A 17,304-nucleotide genomic window follows, 5' to 3' on the forward strand; every position below is an offset into this window, starting at 1 on the left:
CGTTATAAGGTCGGCGGTACTTCCAGTATCTACCAACACTCATCTCACCTTCATTTGCCCTATCTTAATTGTAACAACCAAAGGATCAGTGTATGGTTATTATAATGGTTGAGAAGTATTGGCGTTGAACTTCTTGACGGGCCCCCCGATGTAGTTTTCGACGGTCCTTTGAGCAGGGTGTGAACACTATTTCTTACGGCTCGAATAGTGGGGTACTCCTCAAAATATCCACCAAATATCATGTTGATAGTTCCCTGAGTATTAGAACTTTCCCTTATTCTAGCTTCTTCTCTCCTGGGAGATCTATGTCTTGGATGCCAGGGTCGCCTTTCAGCGTTATTTCTTGTATCGTATTCCTTCTGAATCATGAACCGTCCCAATTTCCCTTCTTCGACGAGCTGATGCAAGACACGCTTGAATTCCCTACATTGGGATAAAGTATGACCATGTTCTTTGTGATAGTCACACCACATATTGTAGTTGCGACGATCAAAAGGGGTAGTAGTGAGAGGTGGGGCCGATAACTCGTCCCGGATGGCAAAGAATATGTCTTTTTTATTTCTATTAAACATTGGATCATTACCTCCATCAAGCATATTTCGAGCCTTTGGTTCTCCTTCTGTGGCATTTAAGTGTCTGGATCTTAGAGGTCCCATATCGGACGGCGGATTTGGACGGCGTGGTTGGTAATTCTTATCCCTGCTTGAATATTCTTCTTTGTTTCTTGAGGAATGATTGGAAGGTCCCAAATCCTTCTTGTCTGGTTTCCTCGTTTTGGGGTCATGTGCCTGACATATTTTAGAGGCTGTGACATAACTTTGACATTGCTTCATTGCCTCCGTGTATGTTTTCACTTCACTCTCAATCAATTGGAACTTTAATTTTTAAGCTTTCATTCCATTGATCAGGGCGTATAACAAAATAAGTATAACAAAATAGCAATTATCAAGGCATTAAAAAAACTCTCATCAAGATTTTTTAGAATAAAAAACATCTAGTCTCTTGAGAGACTGTCTTTTTGAGACACGATTCTCAGGCCCAGCCCATTAAAACTTAATGTCTACTTACATTATTCTTAATACCTACTTACCGTATCCTTAATATATACTCACAATATCTTAAATGCCTATTTACATTATTTTTAATGCCTACTTACACTATTTCAAAAAATATATATTAGGCCGGCCCAATTAGACGTGATCTCTCAAAGGGATCGTTTATCAAAAGAATTTATGAATAAAATATCATTTGCTATTTTCTACACAAACAAGCCAAGAAACACAAGCTTGAATAGAGATAATTATTGTTGAATGGTTAGTTTTAAATCTTGTAATTTGTCTATTATGTGTAATTAAATGGAGCAAGCAAATACAAATGAGCAAAGGACGACAATTAAATTATTGTTGAGACACATTATTAAATGTTTTGTGGACGCATCTAATTATTTGGTAATAAACTACAAAATCCATCAACTAATTTCCCTGTTTAATGTCTTGCATCCCAAAATCTCAGGATTTCATGTCATTCACACAACAACCAACATATCTTATTTCATCCACCATTTAAATTGTCAAATTGTACTAAATGATAAATGTGGGAGAGAGTAGATAAGTAAGGGCTCTTTGAAAAACTAATTTTGAGTAATTAATATATATATATATATATATATATATATATATATATATATATATATATATATATATATATATATATATATATATATATATATATATATATATATATATATATATATATATATATATATATATATATATATATATATATATATATATATATATATATATATATATATATATATATATATATATATATATATATATATATATATATATATATATATACAAAAAAGAATATCATGTTATAAAGTAAGGACATTCTAAAAAAATTTATGTGATAGTTATTGTTCTGTATAACATAGTTACTTTTACAATTATGTGTTTTTGGCTCAATCGTAACCATAGATTTTTTTATTTTAGTGAAATCAAGGGTGTAGAGTCCTTATCCTTCTCATTAGATCCCTCCCCTATATATATATATATATATATATATATATATATATATATATATATATATATATATATATATATATATATATATATATATATATATATATATATATATATACACTTTAACTACTGATGTTTTTTTCGAGGATTCATCTGTGCATATTTTTCGAACCGAGAGACTCTTTGGCCAAACCGAGAGACTCTTTGGCCAAACCCAGAGACTCTTTGGCCGAACCCTCCTTTATAGATATGAGTTGCAACATTCCTTCTCTCTCAAGACCCTGATTATAGTTTATATGAGCGGGATATAGTACTAGATATAATGATAATGATACATTCTTGATTAAACAGCGGATCTTGCGTTATAGTATATTTAGAGAGCACTGAAGTTATTATTTGAAAAAGAAAACTAAGGAGTCAAGATTATTGGAAATATAATGCAAATATAAATAAACAAACCGATTTGTATTTTACTTGTGTGGATGGCAATGGAACTCCTTGCGACAATCAGAGAAGTCGCTCGGAAACTTGATATGAGTAAAAGGCATTCATGCACTTTCCTATTATGATATTTCTCCCACAAAAGGTACTTGAGATGATAAAATGAAATTCACAATGAGATATAATTTACACAACAAAATCGTAGCATAAGGAAATTGCAATAGTAGATACAAGTGTTGTAGTGAAGTATCAACTTTGATGATATTAAGAGTTAATTACTCTCTCAATATTATATTATGAAAGGAAGAACAAGAATGAGAGTATTCTTAAGAGAGAAATCATATATGATATGAAATTGGGATGAAATGTCCTTTGGCATGCAACCTCTATTTATAAAGCTATGCATCAAATAATACCTCATTTTGAAACAAAAGTGTTTCACCAAGCAAAGCTTATGAATCAAAGTAATGTTTCACCAAGCAAAGTTTACGAACCAAAGTAATGTTTCACCAAGCAAAGCTTATGAATCAAAGTAATGATTCATCAAACAAAACTTATGAATCAAAGTAATGATTCATCAAACAAAACTTATGAATCAAAGTGATGATTCATCAAATTCTTTAAGGCATTTAATTTGGATTTATAATATATTTATTTAAGTCCCACTACAATACTAAGTATGTAATATATACAAATCTAGGTTTATGTATAAATGTTCAACAAAGATTCGAACTTTCAAGTCTCAACCACTTGTTTTTATATATTTAAAGCCGATTTTTATATATGATTATCAAATTTAACACCCACACATAGATTTGTGACAATTCATACCTGCTTTTGGTGACCAAAAGAAAGCGTATAAACAGTAGGAGCCTAAATCACTAGTTGTTTATTATGATAATCAAGTTGATTATGGAAAAATGTTTTAGGTCGATTAAAAATTAATTTTTGTGTTCATATTGATTTTTTTTTTTACATAATTTTAAATTTAATTTGAACATAGATTAAAGTCAACTTCAATTACAACAGGTAAATATCAATTGTCGAGTCTATTTTGAACAGACTTGTAAATAAATGGCACACATCCTAATTCCTAACACATGACGACATAAATAATATGGGATGAACTTAATGTTCTTCGTGTTAATCCTAGTTTACTATATTGCCACTTAAACACGCTCTTTATTAAAGTGTACTAGTGAATTTAAATATTTATCAGTATATTGATCTGAACTAAACGTAGCTGATAGCTTATTAATGTTAGAAGTAAAATGTTTTAAATTTATTAGAGTTGAATATTTGAATTAATCGTAAGGTCTTGGTTTTATTAATTTTTACTAATTCAACTAATATTTACTGTTTGAATTTTATTGATATTGATTATAACTAAATTTTATATTTGGAACGAATTTTTACTTATCTAGATTGATTTTTAGTTTTTAAAATTAATTTTTACAAAATTTTACTGATTAAAATTGATTTTACTGATTATAACTAAATTTTATTGATTAGAACTATTTTTTAATTATTAGTACTTTTTTTAAATGAGCTAAATAACATCAAAATTTAATTGAGAAAACCCCTCTAATGTCATAATTATTTAAATTTCTTACTTGAACAAAATTTTCAAATCAATTATATATTTTACATGCATGTGTGAGTATGTTGCATAAGGGTACGTTCACTTCACTTAAAATATTGTGTATTCATAAAGTTATATTTGTAACAATTTCTGCATTTTTCTAACAGTTTAAGGGATATATTTTTAGTCCATTAGATCCCATTGAGAAAAAAAATTATACGTATGTATCTCTTTCAGTATTTGTAACTTATTAATTTTGCTGTATTTTAAATTTTGAGAGCTACTAATGCTCCTAGTATCGATACATATTTAATCTCTTTTTTAATTAAATCCATACATTTTAATTTTTTATTTTATTATTCCTAAAATCATAAATTAATAATTGACATTTTGTATTTGTTGCAAATTTGAGAAGACGTAAGAGAATTATATCTTTGATTTGGTTCGATCTTTATAGTATAGTCTACTTTTATTTAACAAAATTACCCTAATATTAACATTTGGATCGGATATATAACAATTTCTAAATAACCTTTTTATTTCTAAATATTTTTACAGATTTGGTTATTAACAAGATAAAGGAATTTATATTTCTTTGATTCTCTCTATTTTTTTTCAATTAATGTTCTCGATCCAAACAAAACATAAGTTTTATCTACATTAACAAGCTAAATAAATAATTAAAAATAAATGATGATTTGATGCATTTTATGAGGTGGAAATGGTGATAAGCCAAATGTGAAACAAAATCTGCCAACACGTACATTACTGTATTCCTAAAACTCATTAAATTTAATAAAAAAAATAATTATAACTCACCTCTGATAATTATGATATATCAGCAAATTTACATGAAGAATTTTAAAAAATTAAGGTGACTACAATATCATCCACTAAAATTCAATATCTTTATCACTCAATCCTCTCCACTCTTAGTGCTCTTTGCTTTTGCTTTTTCTTTTTTTTTTGTACAAAAAAAATCTTTTTTCCAAAAAATTATATTCATTCGGGTTATTGGGTTAATTTTAATTCATATGTTTCGATTCGATTCAAAATCAGATATAGTTTGCACTTTGATTTTTATATAGTTTTAATATCATTTTAAGGTCGGATTAAAGTCAGATTTAGTTATAAGACCGATTTAACGCAGGATCATTGAATTTTTTTTAACTCATCTACATGACATGGAAAATAATTTCTGGCATACTATCCAGTATCCACGCAGGAAAAGGTTCAACCAAAACGATTAAAAATATATTGCTATGTAACATATTGACATGTTAAAAACGAGAACTGTATATTTTCATTAAACATATCGTTCAATGAAATAGCTAGGAATTTCTCTTTTTAGTCATATCGGCCTTAATCACTTAGCTTAGCGTTCATTTTAAAATTTATTTTAAGAAAACCTAATCTTTATATATGATAAGCCTCTGAATTTGTCCATTATTAGTTTGGGGCTATCATCAACCTTTCAGTTGATGGTAAGCCTATAAATATGTTCGTTTTAATCTTTTAAATATGATTATAATAAATTTTTGTTCTCTTCCTACAGGAGAGTTGTTCTACTCATTTATTGGGTTGATTTGTTAATAGAGATTAAGGCGATAATGCAGCAGACACCAAAATTGCAATTACCATCAACTACATCAAATTCAATTCCTATCTCAAGATTATAACCGATCGAAAGACCGCCTTGTAGAAGGCTGTGTCAAATAGCGATGTGAAACAGGATGTTCAGAATTGTCAGATATCATACACAACGATCGTAATTTTGTTAATTTTGAATTATATTTGGTTAAAGTTTTTATGTACTTGCTAATTTTTATCTCTGATGTAGAAGTCGTATGACTCTTTAAGTCTTTATTAATGAATCAGGTATTATTCAAAAAAAGGTGGTATGCTAAACATTGATATTAGTACAAACTACAAGGTCTATGTACTTATTATTATTATTAAGTTAAATTGATATTAATTAATAATCTAATATTTCACTTATTTGCTATGAATAATCTCACTTTTGAACTATTTTTTCATAATCCAACCTCTGCTCTTAATTTGCTATAAGCATAATTAATTAGTATGCTGATAGCAAACTAAAAACAAAGATGGTTTATAAAAAGTAATCTAATGTTGGGATTATTTATAGTGAATGGGTGAAACTTGGATTATCAATATCAATTTTTTTTATTAGGATATTATTATTATTTTACAATTTTAAGGGAAAAGATCTACCCTAAGAATAAATAAAAGGTCTCATGAAGAATCAGGTCGTATCTCAGTTAAATAGCAAATACAACTTTTTCGGTTAAAATTCTAAGTTCAATTTTTACCCTATCTTTCACTTTCATCAGCCTATCCCATAATAAAAAAAAAGAAAAATTGATGTTTATGATCAAACCTTTCACTCATCCGTCATGAATAATTTCAATTTTGAATTTATTTTAATAACCAACTTTTCCTTTTGTTTGCTGTCAATATACAAATAGGATATATGCTGATAGCAAATTAAGGAAAAAGATTTAATTATTATAAAATAAAAACATATGTTGATAGTTAACTAAAGACAAAAATTATAATTATTAAAAAATAATTTAAAAGTGAAATTTATTCACGACAAATACAAAGAAAATTAGATTATTAATTTTTAAAAAATCTAAGTTAATTACACTGATTTGTTAATCATCATAAAAAAACAAAAAATTAATAAAATACTCAAAACTAAAAAAAAAAACAAAATCATTAAAATGATAGAGGTATAAATAATTGTCACCTATATGTGATTTAAACGTTGGCAAGCACTGTCAGTCTGTCATTATCTGCATTAGTAGGTGAATCTCCCTCCCTCTACTGTAGCCTGTAGGTTCACATCACCACCCACCAACAACAAATTTATACTCCTAGATTTTCATCAATAATCATAGGAGTATTTTTTAAAATTTCCCAATTTATTTTCTTTTCACTTGGATCTTCTTTGGCTTTACATTTTTTTTTGGCTTTACATAAATTACCAATACCTTAAAAGAAATATTCTTTTTATTGGCTTATTAGTTTTCCCATATAAATATAAACATAAAACACCCAAAATACTATTAGTACCACCAACCCACTTAAGACCCTTCTATCATACACTCCTTCGATGGAATCCATAAATTTCTGAACTTTCTGTTACAAAAATCAACTCCCATTACTCCATTTAGGCTAAAGATTCCATCTTTATACATTTAATGCTTATTTTTTTTCCAAAAGATCAAATCTTTACAAAATGGAGCGTGCAAGAAAGCTTGTTAATAGGGAAATATTGAGAAAATTGCACCATCACTTCAACAATGGTGAAAATGTTGTTTCTTCAAGGTATGTCTCAACCATGGCTTCTTCTAACATATTTTCAAAGAAAAATGAGTCAGGATTTGTGGGTTTTGGGAGATTACCTCAAACACGATCCATTTCTGTTGAGGCATTAAAACCTAGTGATACATTTCCTAGGAGACATAACTCTTTAACAAAAGATGAACAAGTAAAAATGGCACAGATTTGTGGGTTTAATAATCTAGATGAGCTTATTGATGCAACTGTTCCTAAATCTATTAGGATTAAATCAATGAAATTTTCAAAATTTGATGAGGGTTTAACTGAATCTCAAATGATTGAACATATGAAGGATTTGGCATCTAAAAATAAGGTTTTAAAGTCATTTATTGGGATGGGTTACTATGATACTTATGTTCCACCTGTGATTTTGAGGAATATAATGGAAAACCCAGCTTGGTATACTCAATATACTCCTTACCAAGCTGAAATATCTCAGGGTAGATTAGAATCTTTGTTGAATTATCAAACTATGATTACAGATCTTACTGCTTTACCCATGTCAAATGCTTCTTTACTTGATGAGGGAACTGCTGCTGCTGAGGCAATGGCTATGTGTAATAATATCTTGAAAGGGAAGAGGAAAACTTTTATTATAGCTAATAATTGTCATCCTCAAACCATTGATATATGTAAGACTAGGGCAGAGGGTTTTGATCTTAAGGTCGTGACAGCTGACCTTAAAGACATCGATTACTCGTCTGGTGATGTTTGTGGTGTGTTGGTTCAGTATCCTGGTACTGAGGGTGAAGTTTTGGACTATGGGGAGTTCATAAAGAAGGCTCATTCTAGTGGGGTTAAGGTGGTTATGGCTACTGATCTTTTGGCTTTGACGATGTTGAAGCCACCTGGTGACTTGGGAGCTGATATTGTTGTGGGGTCATCTCAGAGATTTGGGGTTCCTATGGGCTATGGTGGTCCTCATGCTGCTTTCTTGGCTACTTCTCAAGAGTATAAGAGGTTAATGCCAGGAAGAGTTATTGGTGTTAGTATTGATTCGTCTGGTAAGCCTGCTCTTCGTATGGCGATGCAGACGAGGGAGCAACACATTCGCAGGGATAAGGCTACTAGCAACATCTGCACTGCTCAGGTATAGAGCTTCCTTGATTACATAGTTAGTAAATTCAATATGTTAATTTGCTTAGTAATGAATTTTGTGAATTCAAGTTGATTGATTTGTGTTCTGTGTTATTAGTTTTACTGTCACTATTTGGTATGGTTGTGTAATATCATCCCTTAGTTCGAAGCTATGTTACTCAGACTCTTCATTTTGCTTCATGTACCCGTGTCTGACTGTTGATGCTTGGACATTGGTATGGCACTTAGACAATTCATTTTAGGTGTAAAATTGAGTATTTAAACGTATCTGACACTTAGGCACGTACCAGTATCCAACATAAGGACCCGAGTCCAAGTAACATAGGTTTGAAGATTTGTTTGTGTTATGTGCTCTAATGAGGAAAACAGTTTCCTTTTTGCTTCCTCTTTCAGAAGAGGGGTTGTATGCAAGTTTCCTTCAAATGATTTAGCTGCAGTCTGCACTGAATGTCTGTTTTCTATATGAAGGGGTGTTTTATAGTAGTCTTGACTGTTAACACTCTTGACATATCAAATGCGTATGTGTTGTCCTTTGGTTATATTTAGTTGTTAACTTCTTGTTTAACACTCTCAAATGCAATATTTTGACCTTTAATATCTTTAGTTGCACAATAATTATTATAAAAGGTTGATATTATGATATATGCAATGAGTCGAATAAAAAAAGATCTCACATGTCCATGTTATTCTTGTAAATTAAGAAAAAAAAGCTAAACATTATGAATCGATGAATAATAGTTACGTTGCAAGTGGAGCAAACTGCTAATTCCAACCCGAGTTAAAATTTGTTTTACTAGTGACTAAATGAGTTATATTCCCTGTTTTGAAGGCTTTGCTGGCCAATATGGCTGCAATGTATTGTGTCTATCATGGACCAGAAGGTCTTAAAACCATCGCCCAAAGGGTGCATGGTCTAGCTGGCACATTTTCAACTGGACTGCGAAAGCTTGGGACAGTGGAAGTTCAAGGTCTACCTTTCTTTGACACTGTGAAAATCAAGTGCACTGATGCCAAAGCAATTGCTGATGAAGCTTACAAACATGAGATGAATTTGCGTGTGGTGGATCAGAACACTGTGAGTTAATTGCTTTTCAGAATCACTATTGTGTTGTCGTTTGGTCCATTCATATATTAAATGATTGCCTTTGACGTCCAGATCACTGTTTCATTTGACGAAACTACTACTTTGGAAGATGTTGATAAGCTTTTCAAAGTTTTTTCTGGTGGCAAGGCTGTAAGTTTCTCTGATCGTAATATTTTAAACAAATGTCATGATAGCATACAATACTTGAACATTTGCTAATGATTTTCCTACGTAAATCTTCATTGATTGTCAGGTACCCTTTACTGCTGCATCTATTGCTCCAGAAGTTGAGAATGCTATCCCTGGTTCACTTGTGAGGGAGAGCCCATTCTTAACTCACCAAATCTTTAACTCGTATGGATTTCTCCATTAAATTGAATAAGGATTTTTTTATCGTTGTATTCTGAGTGCAATTTTGTCCGATAGATATCACACGGAGCATGAGCTGCTGAGATACTTGTACAAATTACAGTCAAGGGATCTTTCCCTTTGCCACAGTATGATTCCATTAGGATCTTGTACAATGAAATTGAATGCCACAACTGAAATGATGCCCGTGACATGGCCTGAATTCTCAAGCATTCATCCGTTTGCTCCAGCAGAACAGGCTCAGGGTTATCAGGTATAAGAATCACCTTGCTTTGACGATATTCATGATTTTTTTATCACACTAACATAATTTTCTGTATCTTTATTGTCTTCCTTACACCTGTTTTTTAAATTTGTGTTCTTGATGCTACAGGAAATGTTCCAAAATTTAGGTGACTTGTTGTGTACCATTACTGGATTTGACTCTTTCTCTCTGCAACCTAATGCCGGTGCTTCTGGAGAGTATGCTGGGTTGATGGTTATTCGTGCATACCATAAGGTATTGCTATTCCAGTCTTGCTAATTTGGTACTTCACTAATAGTTTTAAGGTGATCATTTGTTGAAAGTTGATAAGTCAAATATATATTTGAAATCTCAATTTCGTAAAAGTGTACATTTATACATGACTGCCATGCCTTACAGGATAGACAAGTGAATATAATTAGCTTTGAGCTAGTTTGGGGCTTCATTCTATCAACAATATTCCATTACCGACATGCCATTAAATTGGTTCCACCTAAGATTTCACCTAGGCGGCATTTGTGCTAGTGTGGGGCTTTATAAATAAATAAAAATTAGCAAATACATCTTAGATACTCGGAATAGAGTAGCTAAGTCTTGACTTTCTTTTTTTTTTTTCGCCATTATCATCTACAGCTTTCTTAAAGTACTCTTTAACTTTCTAAAGTGTTTTGATCTTCTAGATTTCTGAAGTCAACCTATTCATCATTTGTTCTGAATTCTGAATTCTGATGCGTGTGTTTTTTAAGTATCGATAGCCATGTTTTTCCCCCTATTTTGGTTGTTGGGTCAAAACAATTAGTCTTTGCTTAGACCAATATTTTTTGTTATGTAAGTACATAAATATGTTTATTAGGGGTTTCGATATATAATGTTAGTGGCACTTGTTGGTAGCTTTTGGCTTCGTGTCAATTGTTTACAATTCCATGTTTCCAAACTCGAGATTGATATAATATAATTTTCTCATTGTAGTCACGAGGAGATCATCATCGTAATGTGTGCATCATTCCTGTCTCTGCTCATGGAACAAATCCTGCAAGTGCAGCTATGTGTGGTATGAAAATTGTCTCTGTTGGAACTGATGCTAAGGGAAATATTAACATTGAAGAAGTTAGAAAGGCTGCTGAAGCCCACAAGGACAACTTGGCTGCGCTTATGGTATGAGAAAATGGGATTCGAATCACTGCTAATCCCGTTGAAAGATTCTGAAAATAAGTTATGCGTCAATTATTGACCATTCTTCTATTTTATAGGTTACGTATCCTTCAACTCATGGTGTGTATGAAGAAGGAATTGATGAGATTTGCAAGATAATTCATGATAATGGTGGTCAAGTATACATGGATGGTGCCAACATGAATGCACAGGTGCATTGATTTAATTTTCTATCCTTAAGAGTAGTCGTTTTCTGCCGTAGACAGTTGGACTTGTTTATATAATATTGCCAATCTTCTGGTATAAAATGCAATAGCTTATAGCGTGTACATACCATTCTCTTCAGGTCGGCCTTACAAGTCCAGGATTCATTGGAGCAGACGTTTGTCATCTTAACCTGCACAAAACATTTTGCATTCCTCATGGCGGAGGTGGTCCTGGAATGGGCCCCATTGGTGTAAAGAAACATTTGGCACCATTTTTGCCATCGCACCCCGTGGTATGAACTCACGTTGAAACTTGCTTTTTGTTGCATGACAATTGTATAATATCTTACTTTTGTTGCGTGTTTGTAAAATCACGCTTAGTGGATCAACGAAAGAGTGTTTTTCCGACTAGTTATGATTGATCACCACATTATTTCTGAACCAATTTCAAATCTTTTTCCATATCATTCATCACAAATTCTTATATGAGACAGTATTCCGTGAGACACTCTCCATACATGGGTCGAATAGCCCAACTAATACAATTATAAAAATATGAGTTCCTTGTTTTGAGCTCGTCTCACCGAGAGGCGTTCTCTCACAAGAGTAGCTCATGATTTATGTAATTTAGAATTCATTCATGTTTAAGTTATCTCAGAGCTTGTATTTGGACTTGTTGCGAAGTTTAAAATTTCATTTATGTTGTTGAAGGTGGCAACTGGTGGAATTCCTGCCCCTGAGAAATTACAGCCCTTAGGTACCATTTCTGCAGCACCTTGGGGATCTGCCCTAATTCTACCGATTTCATACACATATATTGCTATGATGGGCTCAAATGGCCTTACGGAAGCATCGAAGCAAGCTATCTTGAATGCAAACTACATGGCTAAGCGTTTGGAGGTATGTAGCTCGGGAATCCCTTTTTATCTTTTGAATTCTTTGAAGGTATTCTGCACTTGCTAACTAAGCATCCAAAAAATCGTTCAATTTAACATCACCATTATACTCAGTTTATCCTACTCGTAGAAGCTATGATCAGGGTCTTGGGGGTTGAATAATTGTAACCATACTCTTGTCAAATGAGATAAGGAGCTTGCGGCGAGTGCGACCTTTGGCTCGAGAAATTTACTTGCAGAATTTTATTAATTATACTACTAGTGATAATGATTTTTTCTTAACCTTATACATTGATTGGTTTTTACAGAACCACTATCCAATCCTTTTCCGAGGTGTCAATGGAACCTGTGCTCACGAATTTATTGTTGATTTGAGAGGATTCAAGGTAGTTATAGTAAAGAAACTTAATGTTATCGTCACAATCATTTCTCATGCTTCTAGGGCTAATCGTAACTTCTTATCACAGACCACTGCTGGCATTGAGGCCGAAGATGTTGCCAAGCGTCTTATGGACTATGGATTCCATGGTCCGACAATGTCATGGCCAGTTCCCGGTACTCTCATGATTGAACCCACTGAAAGTGAAAGCAAGGTATTTCTTCTTGAGTAATTGAATATTATAATTGTTACCCATCTCTCTAAATGTCTACATATAAGGATTGATCTTTGATGTTATTGCTTCAACAGGCGGAATTAGACAGGTTTTGTGATGCATTAATCTCTATTAGAGAAGAAATCGCTGAGATTGAGAACGGAAAAGCTGATCTCAACAACAATGTCCTTAAGGTTAAACTCTTTCTTTCATCTCCTATTCATAATGTATGCAATAATCTATTGCTTTCATCGGTTAGTTTTGCCTGAAAATCTTGCATGCTCTTGGGACAATAAAAACATCCTTTTCATTCAAAACTATTGTCAGATTGCTCTATTTGAACATTTTATATGTGTTCCACAATTTCCACTCTCCGATCATGATTCAAAGCAAGGCTAGTTTGAAAAAGTCAATTACACAATTTTGCATATACAACAGCTTTGAACATAGGAGATTTAGGGCATGTGCAACATGATTGACCATTTTAACCATTTGCACTAGTGTCAAATGATTCACTTATCGCCTCGCGAATTACAAACAAAAAAAGCAAATTATGATTGATTTTAGGATTTTTTTTATGAACCATTTTGAGCGGATCACAATTCAAAAACAAGCTTACTGACGAATTATGTTTACTGGACCCCATAAAACCTAAAAATATAGGGTCTCAACCCACAAATATTAAATGATCAATAATATGCTCGAGCAGTAGATGGTAGAAGGTTATGATATAAAACAATAGAGGCCTCAAATATGAAAATCGCAGCCATAAAATTATTTGTTAGTTTTTGCTCTGTCCCTTAGCTTTGACTAGATGAGTGATTTAAAGCTCTCCTTGGTACTAAGTAATTGGTTATTTGTTGCGCAGGGAGCACCCCATCCACCTTCCCTGCTCATGGGAGACTCATGGAACAAGCCTTACACTCGGGAATATGCTGCATACCCTGCTTCTTGGTTGCGCTCCGTCAAGTTTTGGCCAACTAATGGTACGTTTTCAATATCCCGTTTTGGTGATGTGAAAGTAGCACAAACTCTCCGTTTCTATTTCTAAAAATGTTAAACTTTAAGTTTTGTATGGTTGGTTGCAGGGCGTGTTGACAACGTTTATGGTGACCGGAACTTGATTTGCACCCTTCTCCCAGCAAATTGCTATGAAGAAGAGAAGGCTGCAACTGCTTAAAACACCCATTAGTCTTTTGGCTTAGTTGTTTCTTACGTAACTTCGCTGTATATACAATATGCATTCCGTCATTGGAATTATATACTCTATTATGGATACATTCCCTCTCTCCCCATCCCTGCTAAAGAAAAATTATAAAAAAGGTCTTTTATTATTCCTCTTTATAGTTCCGCAAATTCTCATATGAGAAGGTCTTACAGTAAGACCATTTTAATTGGGTTGGTCTAATTTATATTTATTTTAAAGTGATGACTTTTTATAGTTTTAAAGTTGTCATTTATAACTTAAAAAAAATTAATTTGGCGTATATGTGATGAGTCCATGAAACAAGGGTCATTTTGAAATAACCATTCTCCTAAACTACAATCAGATTGAGGTGGTTTGAGATGAAAATTCAGGACATTAGCGTTCAAAGTCATCTTTAATGCAATGTTTTTTTGATTTTAGGTAAGGTAGATATTTGTAGGGTCTAGAGTTAGAAAATGATTAAATATCTCGATTCAGTAATGTTGTCATGTAAACCGTAGAATACCGCTTGTAAAATTGTGACTTTACTTTTGCAAACACACATTAAAGACTAAAATTGACTATTTCTAGAAATGATCTATTTCTAGAAATGATCTATTTCTTTTATTTTACCTGGGATCTATAAAATATTTAAAAATAACATTGTTTAAAAGTGTAAATCTACACCCGAATAAAGAATGGTGATCGTTTAAAGTCCATTGCGCTTAGCAGAAAAGCATGAATTCATATTGAATTTCATCTAGCTTCCATGAAAGTCGATTCCGTTTTCTCCTATTTTTGCTCTGCTTCCTATTTTTCTTTTTAAAATTTTATATTATTATTTTTCCCTTATTAAAGTGTTGATTGATAAGTAATAATACTTCCTCCGTTTTACTATACTTGCTATATTTGATTTTTTACGCAAATCACTGTGTTATTTTGATCGTTTATATGTTAAACTATGAACATCTAAAAATTATAAAAATTTAATATAATAAAAGTATGCGATTAGACGATTCAAATAAGAACCCACTTGACTATATTTTTTCCTACATATTAACCGCAAAAATATATTAAATATACTCAAATGATGAATAGTGTCAAAATCCGTTATGTAGCAAAGTATTTCATAAGGTTGAAAGTGTATTACAAATTTTATGTAGTAGTATTGAAAAGCTAGTTGATGAAACACCATGGTGGGGTATTTATCTCAAAACACAATAAACTGGTGTTGTATGGGGTGTTTAAAATTAGATATCAGATTGATTTGAATCTAAATTTTGGATATTCGGTTTTTTGAGTAGCAAAAATCATGATCCAGTTCCGATCCGAAATAAATCGGATATCCGGTTTTTTCATATCGAATACCAAATATCCGATTTTATTTTATTTTTAGCTTTTTAAAAAATAATTTGCTTTTTTTCACACATAAAAATTTAAGTTTATTTTGGTTTCTTTATTTGATCAAGCTTATTTTTTAAAGTTTGTTAAAAATTCATTTTGGGAATATGATTGAATGTTCAAGAGTCTAATTTAATTAACAATAAAATAGTTATGCAATCTTGTTGTGGTTGTGAATTGTAAATATTTATACATTCAACAATATAAACAAACTTTTTTAATAGAAAATAACACACACACACACACACACACACATATATATATATATATATATATATATATATATATATATATATATATATATATATTTAAAAAGTTAGAAAATTGGATATCTGATTTTACAACTATGGTCGGGATCTCGTATCCAATCCGAATTATCCAATTTTCAAAAATTAGATAAAATATTTAATTTTAAAATTGAATACATTCCGTATCAGACGCTTTGAATTGAATATTTTGAACACCTATTCTATTCCTATTCGATATGACTTGGTATGAGAGGACAATAAAGCGACTTATCATTACACCACCCTTTCAGCCTATCTATAGTCTCACTTTCGCTTACTCAATTTAGTGAGACAAGTTTTATCTTCATTTTAAATAAAGCCATGAATACATAGAGACACAGTAGAACCAATTTAGATACCTCTTTTTAAAATAAATTTGACAATTTGATATTTATCTAATCTAATAATCGACCCAATTTGACTAGACTTTAAAAATGAGTTTACAATTACGTAAAAATAACATGAACTAGGCCTTACAAAAGCCGATTCGACCTGTTAACTCAAATTGATGTTGGAAATACTTCATATGTGAGAGAAGATCCCACATCGATAAAATAGTAGATTGTGAACTTGCATGTATATTGGGTGAACTAAACTTCCTACTACCATATGATTTTGGAAAACAATAAATCTCACCAAGTGTATATACAAGTCTTAACGCTCTTGACCCGTGGGTTTGTGAGCCCAAGCTCACGGGTGTCCCGTGTCCACACTAGTGGGCCACAGTGAGATTATGTGATGAATTGTCACGGCCTAATATGGTATCAGTCGAAGGTGGTTCCTGGTATGATGTGGCTCACATGTGAGGGAAAGTATTGGAAATACTTCACATATGAGAGAAGATCCCACATCAATAAGATAGTGGATTGTGGACTTGCATATATATTGGGTGAGCTAAATACTGTATGGTTTTGGGAAACAATAAACCTCACCAAGTGTATATGCAAGTCAACGCTCTTGACTCGTGAGTTTGTGGGCCCAAGCTCGCAGGTGTTTCGTCTCCACATGAGTGGGCCACGGTGAGATAATGTGATGAATTGTCAGGGCCTAATATTTAAACCTAACTCGAAATAAGTAGGTTAGCATCAAGTCGTCAGATATATAATTTTCAACTCCGTTAAATAAATGGGTTGAATTTGAGGCGAAGGATTTCTAACCTATTTATATATAACCCGAATCTAAATCTGACCCGACATGATCAATTAAACATAATTACCTACAATTACAAATCTAAAATCAACTCGACAATCCAAATCAACAAGAGTACTTCATGAAGAGTAATCAACGGTTTAAAATTAAATTCAACTTTGCTTTGTTGACAGAATAAAAACGAAAAAGTGCTCCATAATAAAAAGAAATAATAAAATAA

At 32.0% G+C, this 17,304-nt stretch overlaps 1 protein-coding gene across 1 annotated transcript; it reads left to right on the forward strand.

Annotated features, from left to right (window-relative positions):
* The first annotated feature begins 6,840 nt into the window (after window positions 1-6,840).
* Window positions 6,841-14,395, forward strand: LOC130797702 (glycine dehydrogenase (decarboxylating), mitochondrial). Its single transcript, XM_057660408.1, has 15 exons — window positions 6,841-8,509; window positions 9,347-9,592; window positions 9,674-9,751; window positions 9,855-9,955; window positions 10,028-10,223; window positions 10,344-10,469; window positions 11,184-11,369; window positions 11,465-11,578; window positions 11,713-11,865; window positions 12,284-12,472; window positions 12,777-12,854; window positions 12,936-13,061; window positions 13,157-13,255; window positions 13,930-14,047; window positions 14,150-14,395. Exons 1-15 carry the CDS (start codon window positions 7,316-7,318, stop codon window positions 14,239-14,241), a joined length of 3,096 nt encoding a protein of 1,031 aa, XP_057516391.1. The 5' UTR covers window positions 6,841-7,315; the 3' UTR covers window positions 14,242-14,395.
* The last annotated feature ends 2,909 nt before the right edge of the window (window positions 14,396-17,304 follow it).

This window comes from Amaranthus tricolor, chromosome 13 (genome assembly GCF_026212465.1).
Source record: "Amaranthus tricolor cultivar Red isolate AtriRed21 chromosome 13, ASM2621246v1, whole genome shotgun sequence".
NCBI lineage: Eukaryota > Viridiplantae > Streptophyta > Magnoliopsida > Caryophyllales > Amaranthaceae > Amaranthus > Amaranthus tricolor.